The 27995-nt window shown below is 35.6% G+C and overlaps 2 protein-coding genes across 10 annotated transcripts in view; one reads left to right on the forward strand and one right to left on the reverse strand.

The window, feature by feature from the left end:
• The first annotated feature begins 210 nt into the window (after positions 1–210).
• On the forward strand, positions 211–20279 carry LOC118271029 (ubinuclein-1). Of its 5 annotated transcripts, none has more exons than XM_035586893.2 (17): positions 211–477; positions 5326–5436; positions 5856–5963; positions 7502–7639; positions 7963–8097; positions 8765–8852; positions 9306–9417; positions 10014–10163; positions 10575–10714; positions 11072–11252; positions 11640–11720; positions 11919–12134; positions 12215–13319; positions 14094–14151; positions 14694–14769; positions 16818–16867; positions 17252–20279. In XM_035586893.2, the coding sequence occupies exons 1-17, from the start codon at positions 319–321 to the stop codon at positions 17254–17256; spliced, it is 2913 nt and encodes a 970-aa protein (XP_035442786.2). In that variant the 5' UTR covers positions 211–318; the 3' UTR covers positions 17257–20279. The 5 variants fall into 5 exon arrangements, with proteins under 5 accessions (XP_035442786.2, XP_035442787.2, XP_035442789.2 ...); XM_035586894.2 differs by having other exon boundaries at positions 16823–16867; XM_035586896.2 differs by lacking the exon at positions 14694–14769.
• Positions 20280–20928: 649 nt separating this feature from the next.
• LOC118271078 (protein Fe65 homolog) overlaps positions 20929–27995 on the reverse strand; it is a 76457-nt gene continuing 69390 nt past the window's right edge. For all 5 annotated transcript variants that reach the window (XM_035586955.2, XM_050695810.1, XM_050695811.1 and 2 more), the window contains 6 exons: positions 27599–27726; positions 26799–26992; positions 26141–26346; positions 25583–25759; positions 24955–25141; positions 20929–24335 (listed from right to left, as the gene is read on the reverse strand). In XM_035586955.2, coding sequence (XP_035442848.2) covers positions 24983–25141; positions 25583–25759; positions 26141–26346; positions 26799–26992; positions 27599–27726 — 864 coding nt within the window. In that variant the 3' untranslated portion in view covers positions 20929–24335; positions 24955–24982. The remainder of the gene's footprint in view (positions 24336–24954; positions 25142–25582; positions 25760–26140; positions 26347–26798; positions 26993–27598; positions 27727–27995) is intronic.

Raw genomic sequence — 27995 nt, forward strand, 5'->3', positions numbered from 1 at the left:
CCCTTTAATATCAATTATTTTTGAAATAATTATTCAAATATAAGAAAAATGTTAAATAATATTGATATTTCACGCAGATCCGTACAGTTTTTAGGAATTATTCTTACGGTAGTAACGACATCTTCTGGGTCAACTAATGAGTTTGGTATGTCATCTATCGGAAAATGTTGTCAACAATGGATTTAGTTCACATTCTTTCCGGGGCGCTCACAACCCAAACAATGAATACCAACATGGTGGCAATGTGCTACACAGTTTGAAAATGCAGGTCGTGTCATGCTTTGAAAAAAATCATTTTATACACGAATTTGGTGGAAAATGTCGGACCCTAAACGTGCTACTCTTATAACAGTGGGTGCTCCTAAAAGTGCAAAGAATAATGTGAACAAAACAGTGAGATTAACTATAAATTTGGATGAAAGCAACGAAAGTAAATATCCGGAGCTGAATTACAAGGAACTAGTCATTGCAGAAGAGGTAAGTTATAACAGAAAATCATAGCAATTTACGCAACCATACTGGTTTTCCAGCTCTTTGTAGTGCAGGGAATCTGCTAAAAAAAATTCAAGGCTTTAAGATTGTCAGGACATCGGCTACAGCCGGTTTCGTGAGGTCTAGATGAAATTGTTTTAGGATATTTTTTGCTTACGTTACACGGTTTTGTATTAGGTTTGTGACATGAATTTGCGTCCACGGGCTGCTCGAGAAGCTCAGATAGCGGTCGCCATGTTTGCAACAATCATAGAAGTTCGTTGTCGGCTTAGAACATCATTTTACGAGAGCAATGTTTTGATCGCTAACACGTTGTGATTAAAGTTGTTTTAGCTCCAATATGAATATTTTTTACATTGTTATTCCACATAAATAACTTGTATAATGATCAGACACGATAATGCATTGCGTACGATATCAATAAAACATGCGAAAGTCTTGATTTCAATGACCTAGGATAACCTACCAATTGTATACGGTATCCGGTAAAAGTAAGGTACAATTTTAGGTTACATTTTAAAATTTAATTAAAATATCTTATAAATGAAAGTATGAACATATGTTTGCAATATGAACGTACATAAGTAGTGTATATATGTATGTTTATCATATAATATGAGATATAGAATGCGTGTAGGGAACGGAGATACTAGATAGCGTATCGTTGTACTGTTCTAACGCATTATTGGGATAATGGGATTAATTTTGACCGATAGAAAGGGTTATTTATTATGTATTGAATGCGTATATAGAATGTTTGGTTATGTATTTGTTTTCAAACTTGATTTGCAATGTTGCCAAGTTGGTTTCGCTTGCAAAATGCAAGTTGGCAGATTAGTAGCTCGACCTTTGGTTCTTAGGGAGCTTTTTTTTAGTTTTCTTGTGCTTGTGGCTGTATATTAGATCGATAACAGTAGATAGTAGGTATTTAGCGAGCGTGCATAGGTTATGTACTGGCTTTATGTACGTTTGCGCGCGTGTGTGAGTGAGAATTTACTTGATAGGTAATCTGTGTGTGGTTTTATTTATTTTTTAATGTTTTTTTGTTTGTTTTGATGTTATGCGGGACGTATTTATTTATAGAGGAATCGTAGTTGCAGATTTTGTTCCGCTCTGCGGTATTGTTATTTTTAGTCGGCGGTGAGATGTATCATTTTATCAAACAGGTTTGGGTTGACTTTGTGGGAAGTTTGATATTTTTTTATGGGCGGCGCGCGTTCATTTATTGTCGCGCGGGTTCTTATATTTATGGCGCGCTTTTATCGCCGTTATGTCAATGCAGTAACGTCTATTATTGTATGATTTTTGTTAATGACATTAAAATATTACGGTATGCAATTTGTAAATAAAGTGTTTATGCGTTTTCTTTGTCTTATATCGTATTGATAGCATAATACCTATATTATGTATATTGTTAACCGGTTCTATTTAGTGTGATAAAAGTTTTTTTGAGGGAATAATGAGCAGTTTTAGGTATTTTATAAGATTGTAAGCATTTTTATAGGTATTTATGGACATAGATAATAGAGACTTCATGTTAGAACTGGTGTCGGATAAATCACGATCATGATGACGTAATCAGTGTTTTATGTTATTGTCATTGTACCTATTATCAATTTATCATCCTTAACTATTCAGGTATATGACTAATATGATTAAATATGTAACTGTTACACATTTATTTCGAACATTTTATTGATTCTCCATTTTAACTTTCGGCCGTTTCTTTATCAAGATTTGGCGCGAAGGGCCGGCGTGTAATCACGCCCATTCATTATAAAATTCAAATTGAGAACACTTAACGACAGTTATGAACTGCCATTAACATAAAAAAACTTCATGTTAAATACATAAGAAACAATTATGGTCCTTAAACCTTTTGTTATAAAGTTTAAATTACACTAATAAAAGTGGTAGGTAAATAAAAACTTTATCACTCAGGTATTTCTTTTGTGTTATGCATTGTCTGCTAGTAGTTGTTGTAAAAAAAGTTTCCTTTAGCAGTTTTAAATTGCACATCAATATACACTTTCTCTTGAAGTCATAATTAGATTAATTAGACCAATATTTACATTAAATTGTTTAACTCAAGTAGGTACCATACCTATTCAGGCCTAAGTAATTATTGTCTGTACTCTGTACCAATATTGGCTATCAAACGTTGGCCCCAATATTATACAAACAATAAATTTTATCTAGAAATCAATCTAGGTAGGTATTGTATTAAAAAAATATCTAAGTCTTATTGCATAAATGAAATATCCAGATAAGATAATCTTTAAGACATTGAGTCGGCCTTTGTGATATTGTCTATGAAGAAGACAAAAAATTATCTTTAACTTGCAAGGCTTGCAAATAGACCGAGACATAATCTTATGTTAATTTCAACCAATCAGAGCGCACTAATGGCTGCAAGTCAAACAAACATTCTTATTGGTTTAAAGTCATGTGACTTTTTTTTCAGGTAGCAATTTTATATAACTCTACATGAATTAGCATTTTTTTTTTTAAGTAACTACAATAGCTGAAAGTGCTGTAATTTGAAAAATCATGTGTGAGACTTAAAAAAATAATTTAATGATTAAAATCAATTATTTGTTCCATTCATTCAGACATTTACATAACTAGTGTTGCCATCTCTAAAATTTGCATCCAGAACAAGTCACAAAGAAACACCATATTTTAAAACTCAGAACCAGAACATATCAACAGGCTATTAGTCAGATTGTTCAGTTAGCTTCGATAGCAAATGAAACCCTAGCTAGAATTTCCCTAGTCGTTTTCTAAACTATGATTGCATGAAAATGTATGTTAGTTACTTGACATGACATCAATGGCTTCCAATTAGTTGAATTTAAAATTCTTGTAAACTCAACACTACATGAGTAGGGGTAACTATAACATGTACCCAAGTCTCAATGCATTAATGGAAATGCAAAATAATTTTGTTTGATGAATAACAAGAGTCATTAATTTCAGGCAAACTTAAATACCTAAATGTGATGTTTAGTGAATGGAATTACTAGAATTATAGTGATAAATGGAAATTCCATTAAGAGTGTGTGTAACCTCATAATTTAAAATCTTGTTGGTTATTTCCTTAAAATGTGACTGCAGTTTACATCAATGCCTATTTAACATAAAATATGTTCTTAAACATACACCATATTGCCTGTATTAATTTAAAATGTTTTTAATTTAATATTTGATCCTAAATGTATGTAAATGTATAACACCTACATACATACATAATTTTCACTGTATCCTATGTATGTATTTCATATACAAATATGTGTACCTACTTAGTAATTGTTTGTATAATCTTGACCTACTAATTGTATGCAGAATGAATCCTAGAAATCTATTCTATGATAGTTATGTTAATTGATATTGAAAAGGATTATAATATTTTATTTTTTGCTGTCATCTAAGTTATGAATTGTCGACATATTAAATTTTATGCACAAGTTTGAGACTAGTAGATCATATAATAATGGATGGTATCTTGTTTCATTATGTATATTGAACACTGTGCAACAGTCAATTATTATAAACCTTAAAGCATTCGGTTGCAGGTATTATTATTACCTTTTTTATGGAGACTGGTGCAATGAACAACTATCTATTTCTTAAATTATTTTATAAATGAAAGTAAGGTTGATTTATTCTTTATTTTACACCATTAGTGCCATATTTAATCCAGGTAACTATAATATAAAAATGAATAGTTGTGCTAATGAATCTGTTGCTAGACAAAAATCGCGAGAACAGCGGAACCGATTTCGCTAATTCCTTTTTTGTTGGGTTTGTATTGTCTAAGAGAAGCTTCTTAACTATGTAAAAAAAAACTTGACAGATGTGCAGAAAAATTTCCAAGGCGAAACAAAATTCGCGAAGACCGCTAGTTATCAATATTAATATTGAAAAAAAAAAAAATCTTATACATATAAGATTAGGTGCCTACCTATACCTATTTCTTTTTTATTTAAGTAATTATGAGTCTATGGTATAGTTTATGCTAATAAAAAAACGTGGCGCTACACTTGACCGACCTTCAACTCAAAACGTAACGATTTCTGTTGTTTGTACATTACGGCCCAAGAGAATGCGACGCTCGAGGCCACAGGTTCATAATGCATTAATCTTTAGCGAAATGTTCTACATAAGTACTCGACGGCACGTCAAGTTATCCTAGTATACTTTTAATTGATTTTCAACCTTATTATAGCGTAATTAAATTGGAAATTTAATAGTTCGGGCTAACTCGATATGCTAGTACCTGATCTTTAGTGAAATGTTCTACATAAGTACTCGATGGCACGTCAAGCTATCCTAGTATAATTTTAATTGATTTTCAACCTTGTTATATCGTAATTAAATTGAATAATATTATGTAAGTAAAATCTGCTAAAATAGTATTATTAAATTATTACTTTATTAATGATTAATGCCTAAGATTTGAATTTGATAGTATTAATTGATGTTACCAATGTTATAAATTTTAATATATATTTTTTTTATGTAATTTTGCCTATAAATGTTGTAATTATAATTTTGATACTATTTAAACAATGTTACCAATTAATATGTAAGTAGATTAAGTACTTTTGCGGTGCCCAATAGGGCCCATAGTTGGAACATATTACTATAAAACTGTCGACCAAATTGTACACTATGGATGCATTAAAGTGATTTGATTTGATTTGATTTGAACATTTAATAGTTTAGACTAACTCCATATGTATCTGAACTTCGCCAAAGTACCTGTTCAGAGACTAATAGCGCTGATGTTGTCAGGTTAGGTATTAATATTATTCCAATTTGTATTTCCAGAGAAAGAAGAAAGTTGATAGAGAGAATGGCAAGACCACAGCAGGGCTGGATCCATTCTCAGAGAGTAATGATGATGTGGTCCGCGTCGCCAGGCAGTTTGAGCAGAAATATGTAAGTAAAAACAATTTAATACCTTTTATAAGTAGACTATAGAATAAGACATGCTGTCGTATTTGATTTCAACGCCATCTACCAGATTAAACTGTAAATCTTATTGTTCTGTCTTTGCAATAGTTTCATTAAAATTAGTCCGGCCGTTTCTGAGTTTACTTGCAAATAGTCATATTTTTAACGGACTTAAAAAAGGGGTTCTCAGTTTGACCTGAAGACCTGTTTGGTTGAACCGATTTTGATGCGGTTTTCAGCATAGTATTTTTCAGACTTGGAGAAGGTTTTAGGTATATTACTCGCCTTAAAAAATGAAGGCGGTTCCACTTTTTTTAAGTTTTATTATTAAGCTTATAATAACACAACCTGATGATGATAAATGATGGATGATGACTAATTTAATCATGTTTGTTATTTTCCAGGGCGGTAAAAGTACATATGGCCGTAAGGGCAGGTCGAAGCATGATGATTTCGCCGACATCGGAGCTGGCTACGATGAAAATGATTCCTTTATCGACAATACGCATGGGGTAAGCTCTAATTGTATAATTTCCTAAGCCAAAAATATATAATTTTTAATAAAATACAATAAAATATCCCAAAAATAGTACGACGATTATATTATTTTTATAGCATGTTTTTGAGTAATAAAAATATGCTAATTAACGCAAAAATTTGATGACTTCTTAAGTGCGAGCGACCTATTACAAAATTCATAGAAAACGGATCGTTTTTAACATTTGGATAAAAGTATTGAATTTGACTGGTTGAGTAACTAACCAACATATTAATATGGATTCTATTTCATTTATTTGTTATTTATTTCCTATATTAAAACTATAATGAATAATTCTAATATTTTTACATACCATTTGTGTTTGGGCATATAGTGTATTGTATTTCTACCATTAGTTAGAATCCTTTCTTGCATACATATTTTGAAATGAGTAGGTATCTAGTAATTTGCTACAACACATTAGTGATGCGTATAAAATAATAAATTCCAATTGTACCGTTACCCATATTTCTCCACGTACCTACTTATAAAATAAATTTTACCGTACCGCCACAGCAATTATGGGCAGAGCTAAACACTAACTGGGTCATTGTATTTTAAAATAGGGACTGTCGTACCGTACCGAATGTTTTCAGAATGCCCGTTTTAGACTTGTGTTAGGTCAGGTTGACACAGTTCGAAAATAGGAATCAAAATGGCCTTTAGAAGTCTAGATATTGACATAAGATCTGCTGCCATAACATAGGGAAAAGCCTGCTAAAAAGGCCTGGTGGTAAGCAATCGCCGCCGCTCATGGCCACCCGAAACACCAGAGGCGTTACATGTGCGTTGCCGGCCTTTTGAGGGTTAGGAATTTAAGAGTTGTTGGGGAATCGGGGATTGGGAAGGGTAATTGGGTGATACGTATTATCATGCAATACTAATGTTAGCTATCTAAATCGTACATACGTAAAGGTTTTAATAGTGTCACTTTATATTTATTTCGAACTTAATGAGATTAATCGGGTTTCTGGCTTCCTTTGTGTTATCTCTGCCTCAAACTAAACTGTCGGCTATTGAATGTCTGTCTGTATATTGTATTTTATTTAAACACACTTTTTACCTGTTTTATATATAATTTTATCCTTATAGGAATAGTTTATATAATAATATAAAGTATATACCTAGCTCATAAAACCTAAATAGGTCATAATTATGATAATAGGTCTTAGAATACGGACATGATCACATAGTCTTTTATTAGTGGCACCATAGGTTGGTATGGGTGCGACTTGTTCTATATAAAGAAGGTATACTGTAACATGTATGGGCTTTTAGTATACACTCTTCTCATACGGAGTATGTTGATCATCACACTTACTGAAGACCGGTTTGCTATTTCAGAATGTTCCATCAGTACACATAGGTTTCTTTACAAGGTTTTCCTTTACCGTATAGCAATGGTGCCTAAATAAAATAAACTTTAAAAAACCCAGGAACTCTTATGCTCTTATAAACAAAGAAAATGTACCTAAAAAAATACCTGAAAGTAATATTCAATTTAAATTCCAGTACGACGAGATGATCCCGCCTGAGTGCGACACCTTACACGGTGGATTCTACATCAACTGCGGCTCGTTGGAGTTCAAGAGTGTGGCCGACCAGTCCGCGATATCTGATGCTGAGCCCGGAGGCAGTCGGAGGAATAAGGTTAGTAAGAAAATTGATAGAATTTCTAGCAGACAGTACCAAGTCTAGCTCAGAATCCATGATTATGTCTTTGGACCCTCTCCTAAGTAGACTGACTTTAGATCTTAGACCCTAGATCTCCGGATCAGTCTAGCTTTTCATGGGATTTCAAAGAAAGAAAACCATTATGTAATATTATAGTTGCAAAGCTTATGCTACCTGGATAATATCTCTATCATTATCATCAACAGCCCATAAGTGTCCTCTGAGCAAAAGCTTCCTCACACATGGGGAAGGTTGCGCATGAAACATCGTCTCACTCATAAATGTTACTTTCTCCACAGAGGCGTATATCTTCAAGCAGTAGTGAGGAGGATTCGTCAGACAGAAGTTCTTCGGAGTCCAGCCAGGATGAGAAGGATCCCAAGGCGATAGCCAACGGCGATGTAGACTCGCACAAGACTGAACATCGGAAGAAGGTAAGAAAACATCTGATTTAGAATAATATAATAGAAGACAACTTTAGAATATGTAACATTCATGCAGCAAGTACAAAGAGAGAGTACACTGATCATACACTGTGACTAATGTTATTATAAGTAAAAAGGTGTAGATAGGTTACAAGCGGTCAGAAATTGTAGTCATGTGGCATGAGACGAAAATGTGGTCAATTGGCAACATGTGTGGCATGGGACTGCATGTTGAAAAATAATGTATAACGTCCCGCGCTCCCCGTAAAGTGTCACGCATTGTGTTAAAGGGAAATCCAGTTATGACATCTCCTCTTTATATTTGCTTCATGGTAAGAATGGCTTGCTAGAAGTGGTTTAAAGTTACATTCAAAGCAATATATCCTATTGGATCGTTGTTAAGAGAAAACTTCTGAAAATATAAATTAAGTATCCGCTCAATATAAATTAATGTATAAAAATTCTATCTATACTCTAGTTAGTCTAGCTTCCTATAAGTTATTTCAGAACTAATGTTCTAACAAAGACATACCAAATTGATAACTCCTATAACATACAAGGTCACACAAAGGATAAACACATAGCTAATACATTTTTTAACGTAAATTATATTACGTATAGATAAACGTTTGTTCCGTACAGATAAGATTGCTAATATGTTGCATTTGGTTGACAGAAAAACAAAAAGATTGATAAGAAAACGGCCAAGAAAGTGCGGCGCACTGACTCATCGGCCGCTACGTCTGGCAAGCAGACTTCTGATGGTATGTGTATAACAAATCAGGTATAACTATGATGATTTTCTTTTAGGTTTAGTTACAAGTTAAATGGGTCAGGTCTTAAAAATAAATGATTTCTATTCTATTCTTACCAAGATAGATCAATTTGCTGACCTGTATCCCAGCATTTTATATGTACTTACCTAAACCTAAAAAATACAATGTCATAAAGTATCTTTGAAATTTTAATCATATACGCAAGATTTGTTGTATTCTTATAGTAAAATGTTAACCAAAAACATGCAGATGATATCTAATCTTCTCTCCAAAACAAAAAGAACTACAAATTCAAATTTTAAATCTCTGCCTACCTTAATAATTCTTGCTCTTTCCAATTAGAACTCCCAAATTATAAGGATTTTATGTCATAATACATGGATAAAGCGAAATTAATTATCGGATTGTATTAAGCTATCTATAATATTATCTAATTTCCAGATAATGCTCACGGCGACGGTGAGAGCGCAGACTCGCACACGTCGCAGTCAGACTCACTCACATCCAAACCCACGCCCAGCTCCGAGAATGCTGCCACTTCAGATAGCTCAAGGTTAGTATTCATAAAGTAAATATTGATTACTTAGCTATACATCATTAATGTTGAAAGCCAGGTTTATCGTCAAGGTAGATGTTTGTAAGCAATAAATCAATAAATAAATAGCTGTGACATACGGACGGACGGACAGATAGACAGACATGACGAATCTATAAGGGTTTCGTTTTTTTGCCATTTGGCTACAGAACCCTAAAAAAGTTGTTTAAATCAGCCGTGCTATGCTATGTGCTATGTTATATTGCTGTGGATGCGTTTGGCTTTCACCAATCATATTCATTGGTACACATAGCTTAGCACTGGTGGATATGGACTCGGCTAAGATATGTTTTTATATGGAAAGATGCGTGCTATGGATATCGATAGTAGGGTAGTCAACCCTACTATCGATACATCGCATACTCGAGCTGCGTATATTCATCGCACAGCTACATAGTTTAGTATTAGTGAAAACGATCACATAGTTTCACAGCTTAGCTACTTATTACATCTTCGTAGTATAACCACCTAGCACATCGTTGGTAGAATAGCGCCCTTAGTCTTCCGTATTTCATTATAAAAAAAGTAAACACTTATTTGCACCCTTCCCACAGAGACACAGAGACCAAAGTGGAGGTGAAGTTGCCGGCGGGCGTAGTGACCGTGTTGGAGTCGCTGGAGAGCTTCGTGACGCGCCAGCTCGCACAGAACCCCAACACGCCCAGGAAACAACTGCTCGCGCTCACCGACGAGTACATTATCAGGTAATCATATGCTACATGGCTAATGCAGATTTATATATTAATATGTAATGTTAATGTTACACAAATAACCGGATTTATAAAGTCTATAATAGTTTTATGGATATGTTTTAGTGCACAACTAACATCTTAGTTAGATTACATGAGTTTGAAAGACTGCTAGACTGCTAAAAATTATTTTAAAATGATTCAGTGTATCTTTTCCACTAGCTAGATATTTTATTCATAATTCATCTATTATTTTTACAAATAGAAAGTATGGTCAAATCAATGACCATACTTTCAATGTACTTGTAATGCTTTTCAAACGTATTTCATTATGGATTAACATGATAGTTTGTTAGACTTTTTCCTCGTGACATAGCATCAAATACAGCAGACAATTATATTAATATCCTTCTATCCTGCCCCCAGACTGGAGCAAGTGGTGTCGGAGTCGTCGTGCGAGCCGCGCGTGGTCCGTGCGTGCTGGGCGCGGGCGGCGCGGGCCCTCGCCACCTCGCGGGGGAAGCTGCTGCAGCGGGCACGGGCTAGGGCGCAGCGACCCACACACAGTCAGTATACTACAACATTCTACTTCTTCAAAAGGGTTTTAACACGTTCAGTGCCAGTTAAAAAACGCACACTGAAAGTGTTAAACTGATATCGTATTAAACGTCGCCTGTTTCGTAAAATTAAATTTGTTTTTGACGAAATTTGACAGACATGAACAGCAAACTGCTTATGTTTTTAATCCATTACTTAGATGGGGCACCATTCCACACATAATGCCACTAAAGATGGACAATGTTTGAAACTTACAAAACCTAGTAGCAGTTTACTTCTAAACAGAATTAAATTTAAGATACATTACTCGACAATGTTGCTTATTGCTACAACAGTATTTTAAATCTAATTAAAATTGTTCACAGACTCAACAATTGCTCAAGCAACCTCAGGAACGAACACTGCCAACTCGACTGCCCTATCCACATCAACAACAGTAACAAACCACAACAACAAGAGGAAAGCTGATGATGATCTCGCTGACTTTGATCCGGACAACCTGACTGATGGAGAACGAGAGGCTTTACTGGTTGAAACTTTGTTCAGGTCAGCATCAAATCATTGTCAGTTTAAGAGATTCAAAAGCAAAGTAGAAGGAAAGGCTATAATGATGGCGCATTTGTTGTAATGAAATAAACATTAGATAATGTTATCCAATCAATATTCCAAATTTTAGTTTTATAATTAATCTGAAAGGAATACTCCTGAACATTACTTTGCTTAAATAGAAGATGGAATGCAGTGTTCTAGTATAATGGTTGTGTTCCATTCCAAATAATTCCTTACATGGTCATCAAGCTTATAAGGTATCACCAGAGGCTTCTGGTATTGTCAATGGATACTACAGTCACTGTTTACTAACAGGTAATTTTGTTGCATGAATCCATGTTAAAATTACTATACTTTTCTAAGAGTTAAAATAATTGGTTTCAGGTTAAAAGCGCTCATTGATGAGAAGAAACCAGCGATGATAGCTAATTACAATGCAGAATGTGAAAGAGTACAAGAAGAAAGGTGAGGAAATAAGACTTCTTATTGTTAACATTCTGAATTTTTAAATATAATTTTGTTTAACTAAACAAAATCTATTATGATTCATATGATATGATTGATGATTATGATTCTTGGTTCATTTTGTGTACAATTATAAGGTAAACTATATTGGTGTTTATGTTTAGATTAGTGTTAGTAAGTTATCAAACATATTTCCAGAAAAAAGATCCAGATAGCATCCGCGGCGGAGGGCGTCCCCGTAGTGGAGAAGCGGCTCCCGAAGCGAAGGTTCCCGTGGTGCGCCCGTACCCGCGCCCTGCTGGCCCGCGCCACCACCCTCGCCGGGGACCACGCCTCAAGGGTACTCATCGCACGCGTGTTGCCGCTCTTCCCGCAGGGCTTCGTCAGGATGCCCACCCTACTGCGCCAGGCCGAGTAAGTCAGCTACCGACACCATTGTAATTCCAATAAAACTATAAACTTACAAGTTATACAATGTGTCGTTCTCATTCCAGTGTCAGTAAACAACTGAAAGCAACAGACACCAAGCGGCCGCGGCTAGGCTCAACGTCCCAGCCGGCCGCCCCGAGCCAACGAACTGAAGCTCCACCCGCGGCGCCGCGTCCCGAGCCGACCCCGGCCGCAGCCGTAGTCCCAGCCCCGGCCGTCGCCCCTGCGGCCGCGGCAGCCCCCGCGTCCTTCACCGAGCCCATCCACTTCCCCAGCTCGCTCACCGTCACCACTACCACCACCAAACAGTCTCCAGACAAGATTGAAGCTCCCGTCACTGCTGAAGACAAAGCCCCCTACAAGACAAATTCTTTGATCTTTGGCTCCTTAATCAACCCTATTTCTCTCAGCAAGGACCTCATTGTAGATAAAAAAGACAGTGACAAAAAAGAAGAACTATACATTCCCCCCAACAATATAGGCAGCATAACTATTACACCTGTACCTAGTAATCCCCCTAAACCTGAGAAAAAACTCACAAATAACAATGTCCAAGCATCGACAGTGGATAAGTCAGGTTTAATTAGAGTTAAATCACCAGCAGCCTTGAACGAAATGGTGAAAAAAGATAAAGTTAAGAAGCCAGAAAAGAGTCAAGTTAAAGAGAAAAGAGTAGATTCGCCGTTACATGTAGATACGAGTTACCAGCCGAGTAAAAAAGACCCAAGTCCGAAACATAAGGAGGAAATACCACAGAAGCAGATTGAGAGTATGCGGGTGAGTGAGAACAACATCCCGAGACCGGCGCTAGTTCCCGTTCACCACTCGCCGACGTTCGCGAAACCTGACAAACGGCCGCCCGAGGTGAAGCGGAAGAAAGACGTTGTCATCATCTCGGACGTGGACCCGCTGAGTGAACAGGAACCTGTCGCGGTCGACGACAGCAGCAGCGACGTGGAGCTAGTGGAGGACAATAGGACTGACAAAAGTGAAAGTAAACGTGATAAAAGTGAGACAGTGCCTTCCAAGGACCGCGTGAACTATGACGCTAACAAAAAAGTGAATAATGTGAAGTGTAAGAAAGATAAGGAAGTGCATAAGAGTAGTGAGAGTGAGGAACCTACCAATGATGATATTGATACGCTCATGAGGAATCTCAGGGAGATGGAGGTAATGTACTCTAATATCTTAATTGACCCCATATCTTGCTAGTTTTTGTCGAAAGAATAGGATTTTTTTTCATTTCTTCGCCTATTTCCTAATATAAGGCTGGAATCCAACATCCTAGTACACACTTGATGATTTCATTCTCTTGACCTTACCCAAGAATTGATTGAGTCCATGTCCTTTTGCTATACATCCATGTCCATGCTAGCAAATACTTCTTTGTATATAAAACTTATTTGTGTTACTAATTTCCTAACATTGGTGGTGGCTTCAAGGCCTAGTCGGCCTCTTTCTGTATTTTATACCCTTTCTTTACTAAAATAAATGCTAACTGAATACTGATTTATTCATAAAATTTACCTTTATTTTGTTATAACATGCTTTGTCATATTGTTATAAACTGTAATTAATTAGTCTTGGACTGCCAATAGAAAACCCTCCGCTAATGTGTGTCACCTGTGACCCCTATAGTGTTTAACATGTTAATCAAATTAAAACATAACATGACTTGTTTATTCAATGTTTATGAATAATACAGTAAATAGTTTGCAATCACATCTTTGCACATACATTTCATTAGAAAAATTACATTATGTAAATGCCTCATATTCCTTGAAATGTACTGCTTAATGCCTGAATATCTGTTGTACTTACTCTCAAGCTTAGTCGATTTTAAACTCCAATGTATAAGCAAAACAGTTTATTTTGCCAAGTTATTATGTTCTGGAATCTGAGACAGTCGCAAGGAAGTAATTTTCGATTCCTTACACATTTCAGCATTCTCAAGAGCCGACAAAGTTCAACAGTAATTCTTATGGAGGTGTGATAACCAACGGTAATTATTATTTTCAAATAACTTAATACTTATATTAAAATATTTGGCTAAATAGATGTGCCTAGATCATTCTCTCAGTTCTCTTTGGGTTAATTTTATTTATACTCTTGTTTCAAAATGGGTTTATTTTAATATTTTATGATTTTATTATAACCTAATGCTTTCAAAGGGGTCTTTTTAACTTAAACTATGAACATTATAATTCTTCATTCTTGGTCACAGTGTAATTGATTAGATAGTCCATTTACTTCAGCCTCTAATATGAAATGTTAGTGCCTAACACACTTTTGGGTTTAGATTGTTGACCGTTCAATCAGTGAAGTTCCTTTAAACCTAGAACCTTTGCAATTACATTCAATTGTAACTATTTATTCCCATATTGTATCACAAAATTAGTCAAGTAACTAATATTGTCCTTAAATTGCTATTAGACAAATTACACTGTGACAAGATTAACAACTGTTCTTAGATCACTTAGTATTGCTAGGAAGGGCTAACTTAGTCTGAATCAGTTGGGTAAGAATACGATTTATGTCAACTAGTGAAACACGAGAGGTCTTCCAGCCAGCCCGCGTTCCCGCGGGGCGCTGTCTTCGAGGCCCGAGACAGAGACAAGCTGTAAGTGCAGCATATAGACGTCACTCAGTACATAGGCAATGGAGTGTTTTAGTGTCAGGTTCCAAATCATTTAGGTTCTGTATCTTCTAAAATACATAGTTCACAAAGTGGATCGTGAATATTTATGTAGAAAAAACTAGAAATTGTGAAACATTGGTTTAGAAAGTAGTTAATGAAAGAATGGCATTTTGAAAAAAAGTTATCAGCATTGTCCAATGTTTATGAAATTAGACAGCAAATAAGCTACAAGTCCTAATTAATACACAAGTGAAATAAAAAGATGTTTTTAATCAGGCATTGCTCATTGAATTTTCAATTTCAAAAAATCATATTTATTACTCCATTGGCTTGTTACTCTGTGTTCGATCATTGTGCTTGTACAGCTTCTAATAAGGTTGTAACGAGTTTGCAATTAAATTCTACTTAATTTCAAAAATTAATATAGGTATTTCACTTTTAAATAGTGAGCAATAATAGTATGCTCATTTGAAAATAATTTTAAGTGAGCCGTTTGTATATTATGGTAATTTACTCTTAGCCAAACCTCGTTACAACCTTCCAGCCTCGATTTCATGCCCTCTGCTTTATGTAATATAGAACAAAATAACTATGCTATCATTCTGATTAATTTAATGTATTCAACTACTTTGTCGAATTTGTCTTCTAACTGTCTGGAGTATTGAGAATCGTAAACTTTTAGAAGAGATGATAATTAACTTGTAGGCTTACTTACGTAACTCTTGGCTGCACAGCGCTCAGTTATGGGCCCCTGAAGTAACTTGAAACTGGTTGAGTGACCTCGTATAGTTACGTGAGCAAGCCATATTAAATATTTCTCACAATAGTTTTGATCCGACTTCACCGCAGTTAAGAAGACATTTAAAAAATGTAATTAATAATTCATGTATTCCATGTAAATAACTTACATAAGCTTTCATATATGTACTAACATTTATGTATGTATTGGTACTTACTGACTCGTATTTGTATTATATTGGTTTAATATATGCTAATTAAGGCTCAAGGATTTGTATGCAATCCTTTCACATTTACAAATCTTCACCTTTAAAAAAACATGCAATGTATTTATGTTATGTTAACTTGATATCTTATTAATCTGTTTTAACCACGCTCCTTGTATTAACAACTAATTAACTATGGATCTTGTCTGTCTGTCTGTCTGTCGTTAACTCACGTGGTCAGTTTGCTAAGTAATGTAATAACTTTTAATAGAAAGTCGCTTCGGTTTTTTGTCGGACGTCGGACATTTCGCCCCTTCTACCTCTCATCTGGAAATCCCCTTCAGTCTAATCCTATTACCTTATATGTATTAAAAAATAAAAGTGATACAATGTATGTTTTATGGCTATTTGAATGCCCTCCGTCTTTGATTGTATAATATTTGTTATTGATGTACCTATTATTTTTTAAAATATGTAAATGTTTATTATTGTTTATACGTGTGTTAAATATTCAGAAATCATTATAATAGAAGTTTAATTACTTATGTATTTTACAATAACATTTCTTTGTCTCAACAATAAGGGTCAACAAAAACTATCAGATGACCAATAGTTATTTGTCATTTACTATTTATGTATATCTCATGTATGCAATATGACTGAATTCTTTAACTGATTATAATTGATTATATTTAGTTATTTGTAGCAAATATTGTACTGTTATTTCAAATAAATGTAGGTAACTTTTAATGTCATTGAGATATAAACCTATAATTAGCTTTTTGTTAAATTATACCACATTCTTTAATCAAATTGTACAGCTGTTGGTTTCCAATATTATTACCTTAATAGATGTCCCAAAAGTATTTAAAATTGTATCCTGTAGTGGTTCATTACCATGCTAGTTCTTCAGATATGTATTTTGAATAAACTAAGTTGTAGTTACTCAAAACAACCATTTTGAATTATATTTCATGAAGCCATACTTTGATGTAGTTAAATATTTTGAGTTGACATATTGTATGTAAAATATTTTGAGTTGTATACTATTGCAAGCAATGTCTATAGAAGGTTCCTTTGTTTCAGTACAGAACGCACTTCTTTGAACAAAATGGATGGATGTAATGGCATCACAGGTGAGGGCAATACATTTTATGTTCATAATTAGTTAGTTGTTTTCCATTCACTGCTAGATAGGACTTAATAATAGCATTGAGCTCGGTGTTCAGATCTTATGCAATAATTTTGCACTGTATTAAACTATAATAAGGGATACTATCTGCTGGACCAATAATGTTTAGTATTTTAAAGTTTGGAATCTCCCTGCAACCTGAAACTACATATTTATTGAATGAAAACTCGGTGACCCCTTGATTAGTAGTTGTTACATTGAATATGTCCACCTCCATCATAATAGTTGATTACAAAACTGCTGAATGAACCCTAAGGACTTCTTTATAAGATCCAGCAACTCCGTGCCAAGTAATATTGTAACTAAATATATTTTTCTCTCATTTCAGGCTGAAAAGCGGAGCAGTAGAAATCACAAGGATGTTGTAACAGTTACATGAAGAATAGTATGTATATCACAACCGAACTAGCCGCTACTGGATTACTGAAACTGTAATATTGACGCGTCTCTACAAGTTGATAGTTCGTGTTGTAGCCAACGTATTATATTCTAACTAGGTATGTCATATAAATGATACTTTATAAACCCCAAATAGACTACAGGACCCTCAGTACGGGTTGGTTTTACGTTTTAACGAAATCGAAACGAGACCATTTTCGGAGCTATTATTGGCCGGCTTCAGTGAACCAACCAATCAGAGCGCCGAACATGATCTCGTTTCGATTTCGTTGTTCGTACTATACTCGTACTAAGCCTCCAGAATTGCACTTTTATACATATTTTAAAAACTACGTAATTTCGACATTTGATAACTGTCTACTCTCTCGCACTGAGATCAGATTCTGTTTTAAAATTCAGACAAATATGTTTTAATGGAAAATCTTATGACAAGTCTATTCTGTAATGGTCTTTCTAAAAGAAAGGACCATACAAGTTTGAGTGGCCTTGTCCAGTAATATAAAATACTTATTCTATTCCAGTGAATATCATATTTTAATGTGATGGCCTAAAGTAGTTCTTGATTTTGCCATGAATTGGCCCTCTTTTAATGTTTTAGACCTCATTTAAGAAAATTTTCCTAATACTCTTCTATACATTTCAAAAACGTTTTCAATATAATGTCAACTGATCTAATCAAGTGACTAAACCCTGTTCTCATTAATTTGACTTATTGCAATCTTTCTTTCATTACCTTTTTTAGATATAGACAAAACTGTCTTTCTGTCCAGTGCAATAATTTTAGTATTTTATAAAATGAACATAATTCAAGTATTATGAACTAAAATGAATACCAAAGTTATCATTTATAAGACAGAAGTAACCTGAATAGGACAACATTAGCGGCATATTGTGACGTCATTACTATCAAATCGAATTAATTGAGTAGATTCAACCAAAGAGGATTGTTAGAATCATGAAGCAAATACAAAGAGGACATGTCATAACTGGATTTTCTTTTGCGTGACAATTTACGGGGAGCGCTAGACGTTACAAACCACGTCCCTCTCTATTTTCCATCTAGCGGTCCCATACTACAAAAATGTTGCCAATTGTCCACATTTTAATGTGCCAGTTTCTGAGCGCTTATAACCTATACAAACCTTTTTACTTATAACATCAATGGACAGGGCCGATTTTTGCGTCACAGGCACAATCACATTATGACATCTCATCTTTGTACTTGCTTCATGGTTAGAATAGTAACAAAAACCAATAAAATTTTTACTTATAGAACACCAAAAAATTAATTAGCACTGGTAAAAAGGTCTTCCTAATCTGATTTTCTTTACTTAAAAATTATATTTTTTAAATAATAGAAGTAGTGCCAAGAAACCCTCCAGTAATGTGTCTAAGTTACCACAATATGTTTTCAAGCGAATGTGTGACATATAGCCTTTCAAATGATACTGTAATGTTGCATAGACATAGTCTAGATGGAAATTAATTACAACTTAGTGTACAGCTGTATTGGCTTAACAATCCTATTTATTTTTCTTGTGTTTATATCTAGTTATATCAGCCAGTACCCTTAGTATGAGTTCACTTTATGTTTTAAACGTAATGGTACAGTTTGTTTTTTTTAGACAATGACAACCTAATTTCTGTCATTCTCCGGGAAATAGTACTTCGAAAATACTATTTAATGTATGTTTGGCCCTAGTCTATCCATTTAGGGAAACCAGGTTTATGCCTGGAATTCTTCTATCCTAATTCATTTTTATTTTACCTCAGATATTAATTAACGAAACTAAGAAAATACTTTACCTTTTCGCCAATAATAAACTAAAATAAATAGGATTGATGTCTCTAAACCTGTCACTGAATACAGAGTGTTCTGCCTACCCCCTAGGAGGCATTTTAGCTGTGATGTTAATGTCATACAAAATATATAGTTCCTTACTAGAAACACTGTTAATTACATTACACACGATATTTTTCTAATTACACAAAAATACGATCTATCAACTTCGATAAATACGCGTTAAGAGTTCAAGCACGTTATTGTGTCGATAAATCGGTAATATCGATACTCAAGAATGTCGATAGTTATCGATATATCGATATAATTGACCTTAGCGATACACTATAGAGAGATATGTCGATTTTTGACATTTATAAGCTGTTGTCGGGTCCAGAGAGCACGTGTTTTAATTTCTGTATTTTTCTGTTTGTACGACATGTTTAAGTTGAAATACCTTTTTCTTAATTTTGTTAGTGTCTTGATACCTTCTCTAAAAGAGGATATTATTACTCCTTAATTCATTGTACACTGTTTATGGCCACCTCTGGGCCCACGTGCTGGACAATATTACAAGAAATGTTTAATTTTATTGATACACTAAGTTTGTATAGAAACACACGTATTTTGTATAATAAAGCTATTAGTTTTACGATAAAAGGTTTAAAAACAACAGCAAATAGTACTGCTCCACGAATTCAAACGTCGTTTGCCTGTTGTATTAATGTAGAAGGATAGTTATTTTTTGTGTAAGCAACACTGCGAACGGCGTTTGTTGCTATCCTAAAAAATGAAATAAAAACGCGAACATGACAAGAAAATTAAAAAGTTGCCGAGCAGGCAGTCTAGTGATATACCATGGCCTATAAAAAATCGACTGCCCGCCAAGAAACATAACCTCAAATCTAAATCAGGATTATATTCTATGAATTTGTTATTTTCGCGGTTAAATCTAAATATCAATGTATATGTATACCTAAATATTGTTCTAAATCAAATGTGTATTGTGGAGCAGTAACATATTTTTACACGAACTCTGAATTATTATGAGAAATGTTTTATTTTGGTTAAAATAAAACGATAGATGACTTTTTTGTGATTTGAGTGAGTTGAAATCCTAAATTCCAAATTATGCCCAATGTAACAATTATGATTAAATATTTATAATGAATATGAATTGTTTGTTCTTTTATTTTAATATACCACTCTATGAACATACTTGTTCATTACGAAACATGACGAATCAAACCAAAGCACAAAACATTTAAAAAAATCAAAAAGTTGCCTTCAGGCTCGATAGATGGCGTTGGGATCGAAATAGATCGCGAAATGGTGTCGTTGCATCGATTTAGTTACGGTTCGCCAATTTGCTTGCTAATATAACGACACACCGACACCTTCAGTGGGTCTACCACTAGCTCCACCTATATTTCAACCTTAGATCAGTATGCAGTGGTTTCATTTAGCGAAACCATAGTATACACACCTCCGGAGTTCAACCCTTAAGCCCCAACTAGTGCTTAAAGCCTTGTCCCCAAGTTCATTGTTGAAACTGTTCCTTGTCACGGTGATGTCGCCCGACATCGTCCGATGTGTCTGGGGACACAACATGTCGCTCGACATTATTGTTCCTAGTGAAGACAAGGCTTAACACTATGAAAAGTAAATTATTCGTTACGATCAGTCGGTAAATCGCTTTTACTCTGTCACCCACAATGATGGTATTTTTGTTACATTAAATTTTCATTCCTATGGCCCAACCTTGCCAGTGTTTTATGTAAATAGGTAATAATTTTATTGTCGAAAGGTGAAACAAACAAAACACATGTGTATGAATATTTTTTTATTAATTTCACAAAAGTATTCATTAAAAGCCACAGTTTGAAGGCTTTTAAGCTGTCAAAGCGATGACTGTATATAACATCTTCCCGACCGTATTCAACAGTGAGCTAGAAAACAGGAATTCACAAGCTATCTAATAAACTACATAAACGTTTACTTTATAGAAAATATTGACCATACTCATACTTCACCCGATAAAAGGCCGTTGAAGCTTGCATTGTCACAATGTATTGCGCGAAGAGAGCCCTCATAAAACAACGAGTAGAAACATCTACGCGTTCCTCTATGAACACCCCGCCCTTAAATATTTATATATTCTTGTATAAATAATGACTTTCACTTAGTATTAGAGTGTGAATAACACTATACTAACTTTACGTATTACAGAACAGCTCAGTGTACATTATATTTATATATACCATATAAGTGTGAAGCGACACTGATTCTCTAATATTTGAAATATACTTTGAAGCTATTTTGTGATATTCTAACTCGAATGCCTTATTCTAGTGAAATAGAGCGACCTCTGAATAGGTATGCGTGATGCGAGAGGTCTTTTGAATGTCGTTGTTTGAGTCATCGAACAATATAATTGGAGTGACGTCATACTTTTTCAGAGGTCGCTCTGTCTCTCAATACACTATTAAGTTACCTATATTTGTCGAAGTGTTACAGACACAAAAACACTTGATTAAGTTATAATACGTTTCAAGTAACTTTGGAACTCATTTCACTTCCCATAGCTGACCGTTTTCCTAGTTCTCAAGTCTTAAGTCAATGGGCCAACTTCCAACTATGGCAAAGTCAAATTTAATTCGAAAATCGTCTTTTTTTTCATGGGTCCCAATTCCCTTTTTTCCGTTACAACTCTCCTTATGAAAATGTTTCTAATCTACGCAAGCCGCACATGGCAACTCGTCAGCCATTTTGTTTTATATTTTATGCATGTAAAATGGCCGAATTTAGGATTTGTTTTATTCTAATTTAAATACGAGCGGATTTGAATATTACGTATAAATATATAATATTGAAAGCTCAATGTGTTTCGAACACCCTTGTAACAATGAGGTTAGCGATTTGAATGGATCTCTAAATTATATGTCGATGGTAACTCTTACCATCACTCAACATTTAAAGTCTAGTTTCTGAATGATGACACCAGGTCTCCATACATTTTATACACTTCGACTTTAAATTTGAGCCCTCACAATGCAGAACTAAAGGGATAATTTACGCCCAAAAAGCTTAGATTTATATAAATATCATAAATACTTATGAGGTGATCATACAAAAAATATTTATCTTTAGCAATCGAAATCCTCAATATCTTAAAGCTTAAGCAAAAATAAACTCTTTATTTATAATCATAGGGTCCTATATTCGTTACAATTATACTACGAACCAAAGTTTTTTTTTGGAAACCATTAATGCCTTACTCTCTAGGTACATACCGTGCTCGACACCAATACTTCCCACACACACTGCAATATTACATCTATTCAAGTCAGCATACGATTGACTATCCATAGCGTGCTCCTACCAGGCAGCTCTCACCGGGAACTGCCCACTATCAATCCATTATCTACCTTATATCTACTCCCATTAAGTTTACAATTATTTACAAAGAACTTCCGACATCCCAAATTATGAGTCTTACAATTAATTTTACACAAAATCTATGTTAACATCAATAGTGTTGTGACGAGATATTATGTCACACTTGTAATATATAAATAGCGTAAAATTTACAAAAGCTTAACATACCTACTTCTATGGACTAGTAATTTATAGGGTAACCTTCAAGAGACCAAGAATTTGGTAAATCCTAACAATAAAATGTCAAAGTCAAATGTCAATCACGTGTTTTTATGACGAGTCATTCAACACTTGAATTTGACAGCACATCAATTTATTTAATACAAACATCAGCCCTAAATATTGTTTGATATCTGGACATCAGCGATTCTATTCTAAAACTTTAATCCTAACTTTAATTAATGGTTTAAAATTAACGCAATATTATTTCTATGTAGTTTGTGGGACAAACTTATAGAAAAATCGCCGTTACATTTTAAACATTAAGTACCAATTTTAATTAATTAAAATTTACTTCTAACACCAATTAGAGGCTTTATACAACTCGAGGTAACACATAGTTCAACAGAGTATAAGCAGGGAAGGTAGTAACAATGGGAGTATTTGGTAATTTAATTAATGTTTTAGTAATACTTACAGTCTGATTAAGTATAAATCTTAACAAACATAGGGCGTTTATAAAGTCTAGAAATGGAAGAAGCTAGCTTGCCTAACGTTGCGATAATAATCTGTCACTATAAAACACCAACTTACTTACTCTAACATTAATTAAATTAGTTTAAAAACTTCATTCAAACATAGCTAACTTCAGAGTGGTATTGTAGTGCTTTTATTAAACATGTCCACATCTAGTTCTAAGTGAAGTTAGCTTCAAATGTGAAGTTTGACAAACACACTCAATATTTCTATTTACAAGTTTAGATATTAAGAAAATTAACAAAATAACAGGAATAGTAATAATATTAAAACACTTTGCTGTTTATTTCTTAAAATTAATCCATAAAATTACCCATGTCTATTGTCTATTGCTATATATTGCACGTAATTATTTATGTAGATAAGTATTTATATTTCCACTATATATGGGAGCCTATTAGCGTAAAAAAACTAATAGATATGTTTATTGATGCAGTCGAGTTTGTATGAAATGTATAGTATAAGTCCTGAGGGCTTAGTATGAATTTGCTTTACGTTTGGAGATCATAACGACCGGTGTTCTGATTGGTTGGTTCGTTGGAGCCGACCAATCAGAGCGATTACGGTCTCGTTTCAATCTCGTTAAACGTAAAGCAAACTCGTACTAAGCCCTCTCGTTGTCAAATTATCGACTAATCGTCTTTATAATTTGACAAACTTGGATCTTTGTTCGTCAATGTTAGGTTAAGCAAAACTATGATAGCTAGTTTTTTTATTTAGTCAATGTTCTCAGTCGGCTTATAATAGTCTTGTATCGTTTTAACAAGTAAACGTTTGGATGTTGAAGAGGATTCAAATATGGCGGCAATATGGCGATTCGCGCTCTTTTTTACGTCAACTTAGGCTGTATCAATCACAAGACATTCTTTATTCTGTCTTGCATTTAATAGACCAATCTTAGGTAAGTTTTATGGGATCATAAGCATTACTGCAGTTGAGTAAAGGCGCGTAATGTAATAGTTACTTGGTTAAAACGATACATTAGCGGTGAGTATGACGTGACGAAATGTCGGCAAGCGGTGACACTATTGCGTGTCGGCAGCACTGTCGCTCGGGTCGCAGGCCGCCGGGCCGCACTCCTCCGGCGGTAGTGGCTCGTCTGGGGAACAAGATAAAGAAAAATAATAAAAACATAATACAGATTTAAAAAATAGTACTAGATCTTACACTTTAACTAGAATAAATTAATGTAGCTTAAGTTCTGTAGGATTATATAAGAGTATTGAATTTGGTAAATCTAAGCTGAAACAGAGGCAAACTCGTAATCAAGGATTGAGCCCCGCTTTGTCAATCATAGAAGTGTCCTTTTTTGAGAGGGCCAAATCCTCCAATGCCTTCTCTCGCCTTGAGTGAGGCGAGAGGGAGTGTCAGTCTCTTACTGACTAAACCACCCTGTTCCTACTCCTGCCTTCAAGCCGGAGCCCCGGTAAACCCGCAGCTCCGGATCAGGAAAAAGCGTCCCTGGAGTAGATATATCGTAACCTAAGTGCCTATACCTTTGGATCTTTTATAAACACTCTGTAAGATTATGAGTCACTAAAAGTAGTTACTTACACCTACTAATACAGTGCAGATGAATTTAGTTGCGTGAACACCGTAGCAAATGATTTTCTTGTTACCTACATGGTTTAATCTGGCACTATTCTTGAAGAAGAACCTACTGAAAGTTTCCAAATCCTTTACATTTAGCTTAAGTTATTAGATTTTTTATGACGTACCATCGGAGTGCGGCGAGTTGAGTGTAGTTCAGGAGCCCCTGCGCCCAGTGAGCGAGCCCACGAGGGACTTGAGTGCGGCGCCGATGGAGCCCCGGGACGAGTCGGAGCCGGCGGACCCGGCGCCCAGCGGGCCCGCGCCCAGCGACCCCGACCCGCCGTGCGCGTCCAAACATTTCTGGTAACGCAGCTGGAAGAAGCGAAATATCATTGGTACCTAAGTATTATTGTACGGTTATTTGATGTTTTCTATCATATACGAGTATCTATAACATCTGTAACATCTGGTTAAGTAGGTACGTGGGGATATTATTGTACGCATAGCTTGTTTAAGTGTACCAAATTAAAAATTAGCTTTCACTTCTATGTGTTTACTACAGTACCTTGGAGGGTGAAGCCCTGGAGATAATTATCACAATGTGCAAGCTAATGAGAGTCCAATGTTAGACTATGAGCCTCCTTCCTCTACAAAAGACAGGATTGTCATAATCTCCACGCTTAGCTAGTGGTTTAGAAATCAAAAATACTGTGTAAACACTTATAACACTGTCATAAAACTACTTATAATAAATTTGCAACAGAATTTTTACTAAAAATATCTTACAGTCTTGTTGGTGGGTAAGTTCCTCACCTTGCAAGCAGCCTCAATGGTCTTGCAGAGGGCGCCGGAGGAGGGCTCGGCGTGGAAGGCGTGCGCCACGAACAGGTCCTGCGCCGTGTGCACGATGAACGCGCAGCGCCGCACGTCGCGCCCGATGCCCAGGAACGACAGGTAGCGGACTCGACACTCCACTATAGGGGTTGTATCCTGGAAAGCATGGTGAAGAACATTATTTAGAAGAAAGTAGCAGATAGGTATCATGAGAGCCAATAAATGGCAGCCATTTCATATAAACAATTCGAATGTGATTTTATTGTAACTTTCGTGAGACTTACTAAATTAATTATTATGTTACTCACGTAATGTTTTGACAGTAGCAGCGCGACAATCGCCGCGTCGTGTGTCGCGGAATGCTGCTCATGAATATGAGCCTCTAGCATGGCTTGAAACTAGTCGAGTTCCTCGTCAAAACATTACGTGAGTAAGCCGATAACATAATAATTAATTCGAATGTGGTTAAAAACAAGTGACACCAAGAACAAGGCTTTTAAAAAGGCCAGGATAAACAAGACAATCAAAAGCACCAACCCCTTCATCAGTGATAGTGATCATAGAGGGCGCCACGGCGACGGCGACGGGGCGCCAGGCTGAGGGCGGGCGCGCGGCGGCGAGCCTCTCGAGCGCGTCGTTGAGCACGCGCATGCCGGTGGCGCGCGCCACCTCCGCGCTGCCCAGGTACAGCGCGCGCACCGTCTTGCGCGGCTCCTCCATCGGCGTCGGGAACGCTGCACCCACTGGAACATTCAGAAATAACTTGTAATGTGGTGAAGGATAAGCTAGAAATAACTAGTATCTAACTAATAGAATGGAAAGTAGGGCACTTCAATTCGAGCGTGGGTATATGCCTAATTCTTCTGAGAAAAAACACTAAACAAACTCTTAGGTCCCTTTTGAAGTCCAGAAAAATAAAATGAGAAAGAAGATAAAACCGTGCTTGTCAACGAAGGTCTTTTGAAGAAAAACTTCAATATTTTATTTTTTTGGGACAAGCCCGACACAACCTCCCAAACCGCTGCAACTCCTGTAAGCCAGGATCTACAGTAGATACAAACATGAAAACACCGGAACACTGAAGTCCGGTGCGAGAACTTCTATATAAAAACTATCGTATCTGGAAGTCATTGGGAAAGACTTACAGACTTTCAGCAATGGACGTTTTGTATCTCATGAATATAAAAGAACTCACCAGACAGTGGTCTAGGCCGCCTAGTAGCCGGTAGATCAGTGGGGCGTGGCGGAGGCTGCAGAGAGCGCTCGATCATGATACGTTTGCAGATGTCGCGCAGAGCGTTGGCGATGCTGCGCGCGGGCGCCTCGCAGCGGAACACGTGGCACATGTGCTTGCGCGTCGCACGGTCACGGGCCACGTATGCAAAGTCCCTGGATAGAAAAAAGATATTTAGAGTCGCTTAATTCTGATTTGCTGAGAGGTGCAGGCGTGCAGATGATTTTATGGTCTTTAAAGTCGGTAAACGCGTCTGATTGTTGTGGATTCGGACGCAGTTTCCAGAAATGTTGGATAATAAGAGAATTAGAAGTGATCCAAATAAAAGGACGTTTGGCTATTGCTGCTAATTTGAGACTTCTAGTAAGTGTGAAATGGAATCACCGCAAAGATTTGATGTTGCGTGTATCAAAGCCAAATAAATAGCACGTGAAAGAAGCTGAAGTATTTACAGTAAATAAACTAGAAAATTATAAAAACTAGGCCTCGATTAAGGCATTTGAAATTAACGTTAAAATCTTCCAAAAACAACTACGGAAAACACGCTTACGATTAAGAACTAGGAACAGAACAATGTCTTCAAAAAACAAAAGTCACAATCACGCCTAAAATTATACCTAGGAAAAGTAAAAAATCTAAAAAACCTAAGAACTCTTGGTATTTACCTTTCGCTATTCCAAGAATGCAGAGACAGAAAACGGATAATTTTTAGTAATTTCTGTTAAGAGTTCGTGTATTAAGATGTAAGGGTGGTTACTCACCGGCCGTTGTCTCTGCCGACTCCCCACACACGGATGGTGTGTATGGGCTGTGTGTGCAGTGTGTTCAGGCTCTCCGGGTCAATCAGCTTTAGAGCTCCGTCGTCTAAGTCCATGAAGAGGTCCTTGCCCTGTAATTTTAAATGGAAAATTCGGTGTGAAAAATTGGCGAGCCATTAAGGTTGTTCTGAGTACCCCTTATTACATAGATAACATACGAAAATCTAGGCAATCAAATATTAAAAAAAATATATTGCGCTATCTTTTAATCTTACCCATTTACGATGATATTTGACAGAATTTCTACAATATAGTGGATAACTTAAACAAATTCGTGCTCTATGAATTATGTCAAAATACACCAAATTTTTGACCTTACAGTTCAGTACAAACTTCATGG

Source organism: Spodoptera frugiperda, chromosome 9 (genome assembly GCF_023101765.2).
Source record: "Spodoptera frugiperda isolate SF20-4 chromosome 9, AGI-APGP_CSIRO_Sfru_2.0, whole genome shotgun sequence".
NCBI lineage: Eukaryota > Metazoa > Arthropoda > Insecta > Lepidoptera > Noctuidae > Spodoptera > Spodoptera frugiperda.

Coding starts and splice junctions, on each gene's coding strand:
- LOC118271029 (XM_035586893.2), top strand. CDS start 319: ATGTCGGACCCTAAACGTGCTACTCTTATAACAGTGGGTGCTCCTAAA. Junction 5,437..5,855: donor GGCAGTTTGAGCAGAAATAT/GTAAGTAAAAAC, acceptor GTTATTTTCCAG/GGCGGTAAAAGTACATATGG. Junction 10,164..10,574: donor ACCGACGAGTACATTATCAG/GTAATCATATGC, acceptor TCCTGCCCCCAG/ACTGGAGCAAGTGGTGTCGG.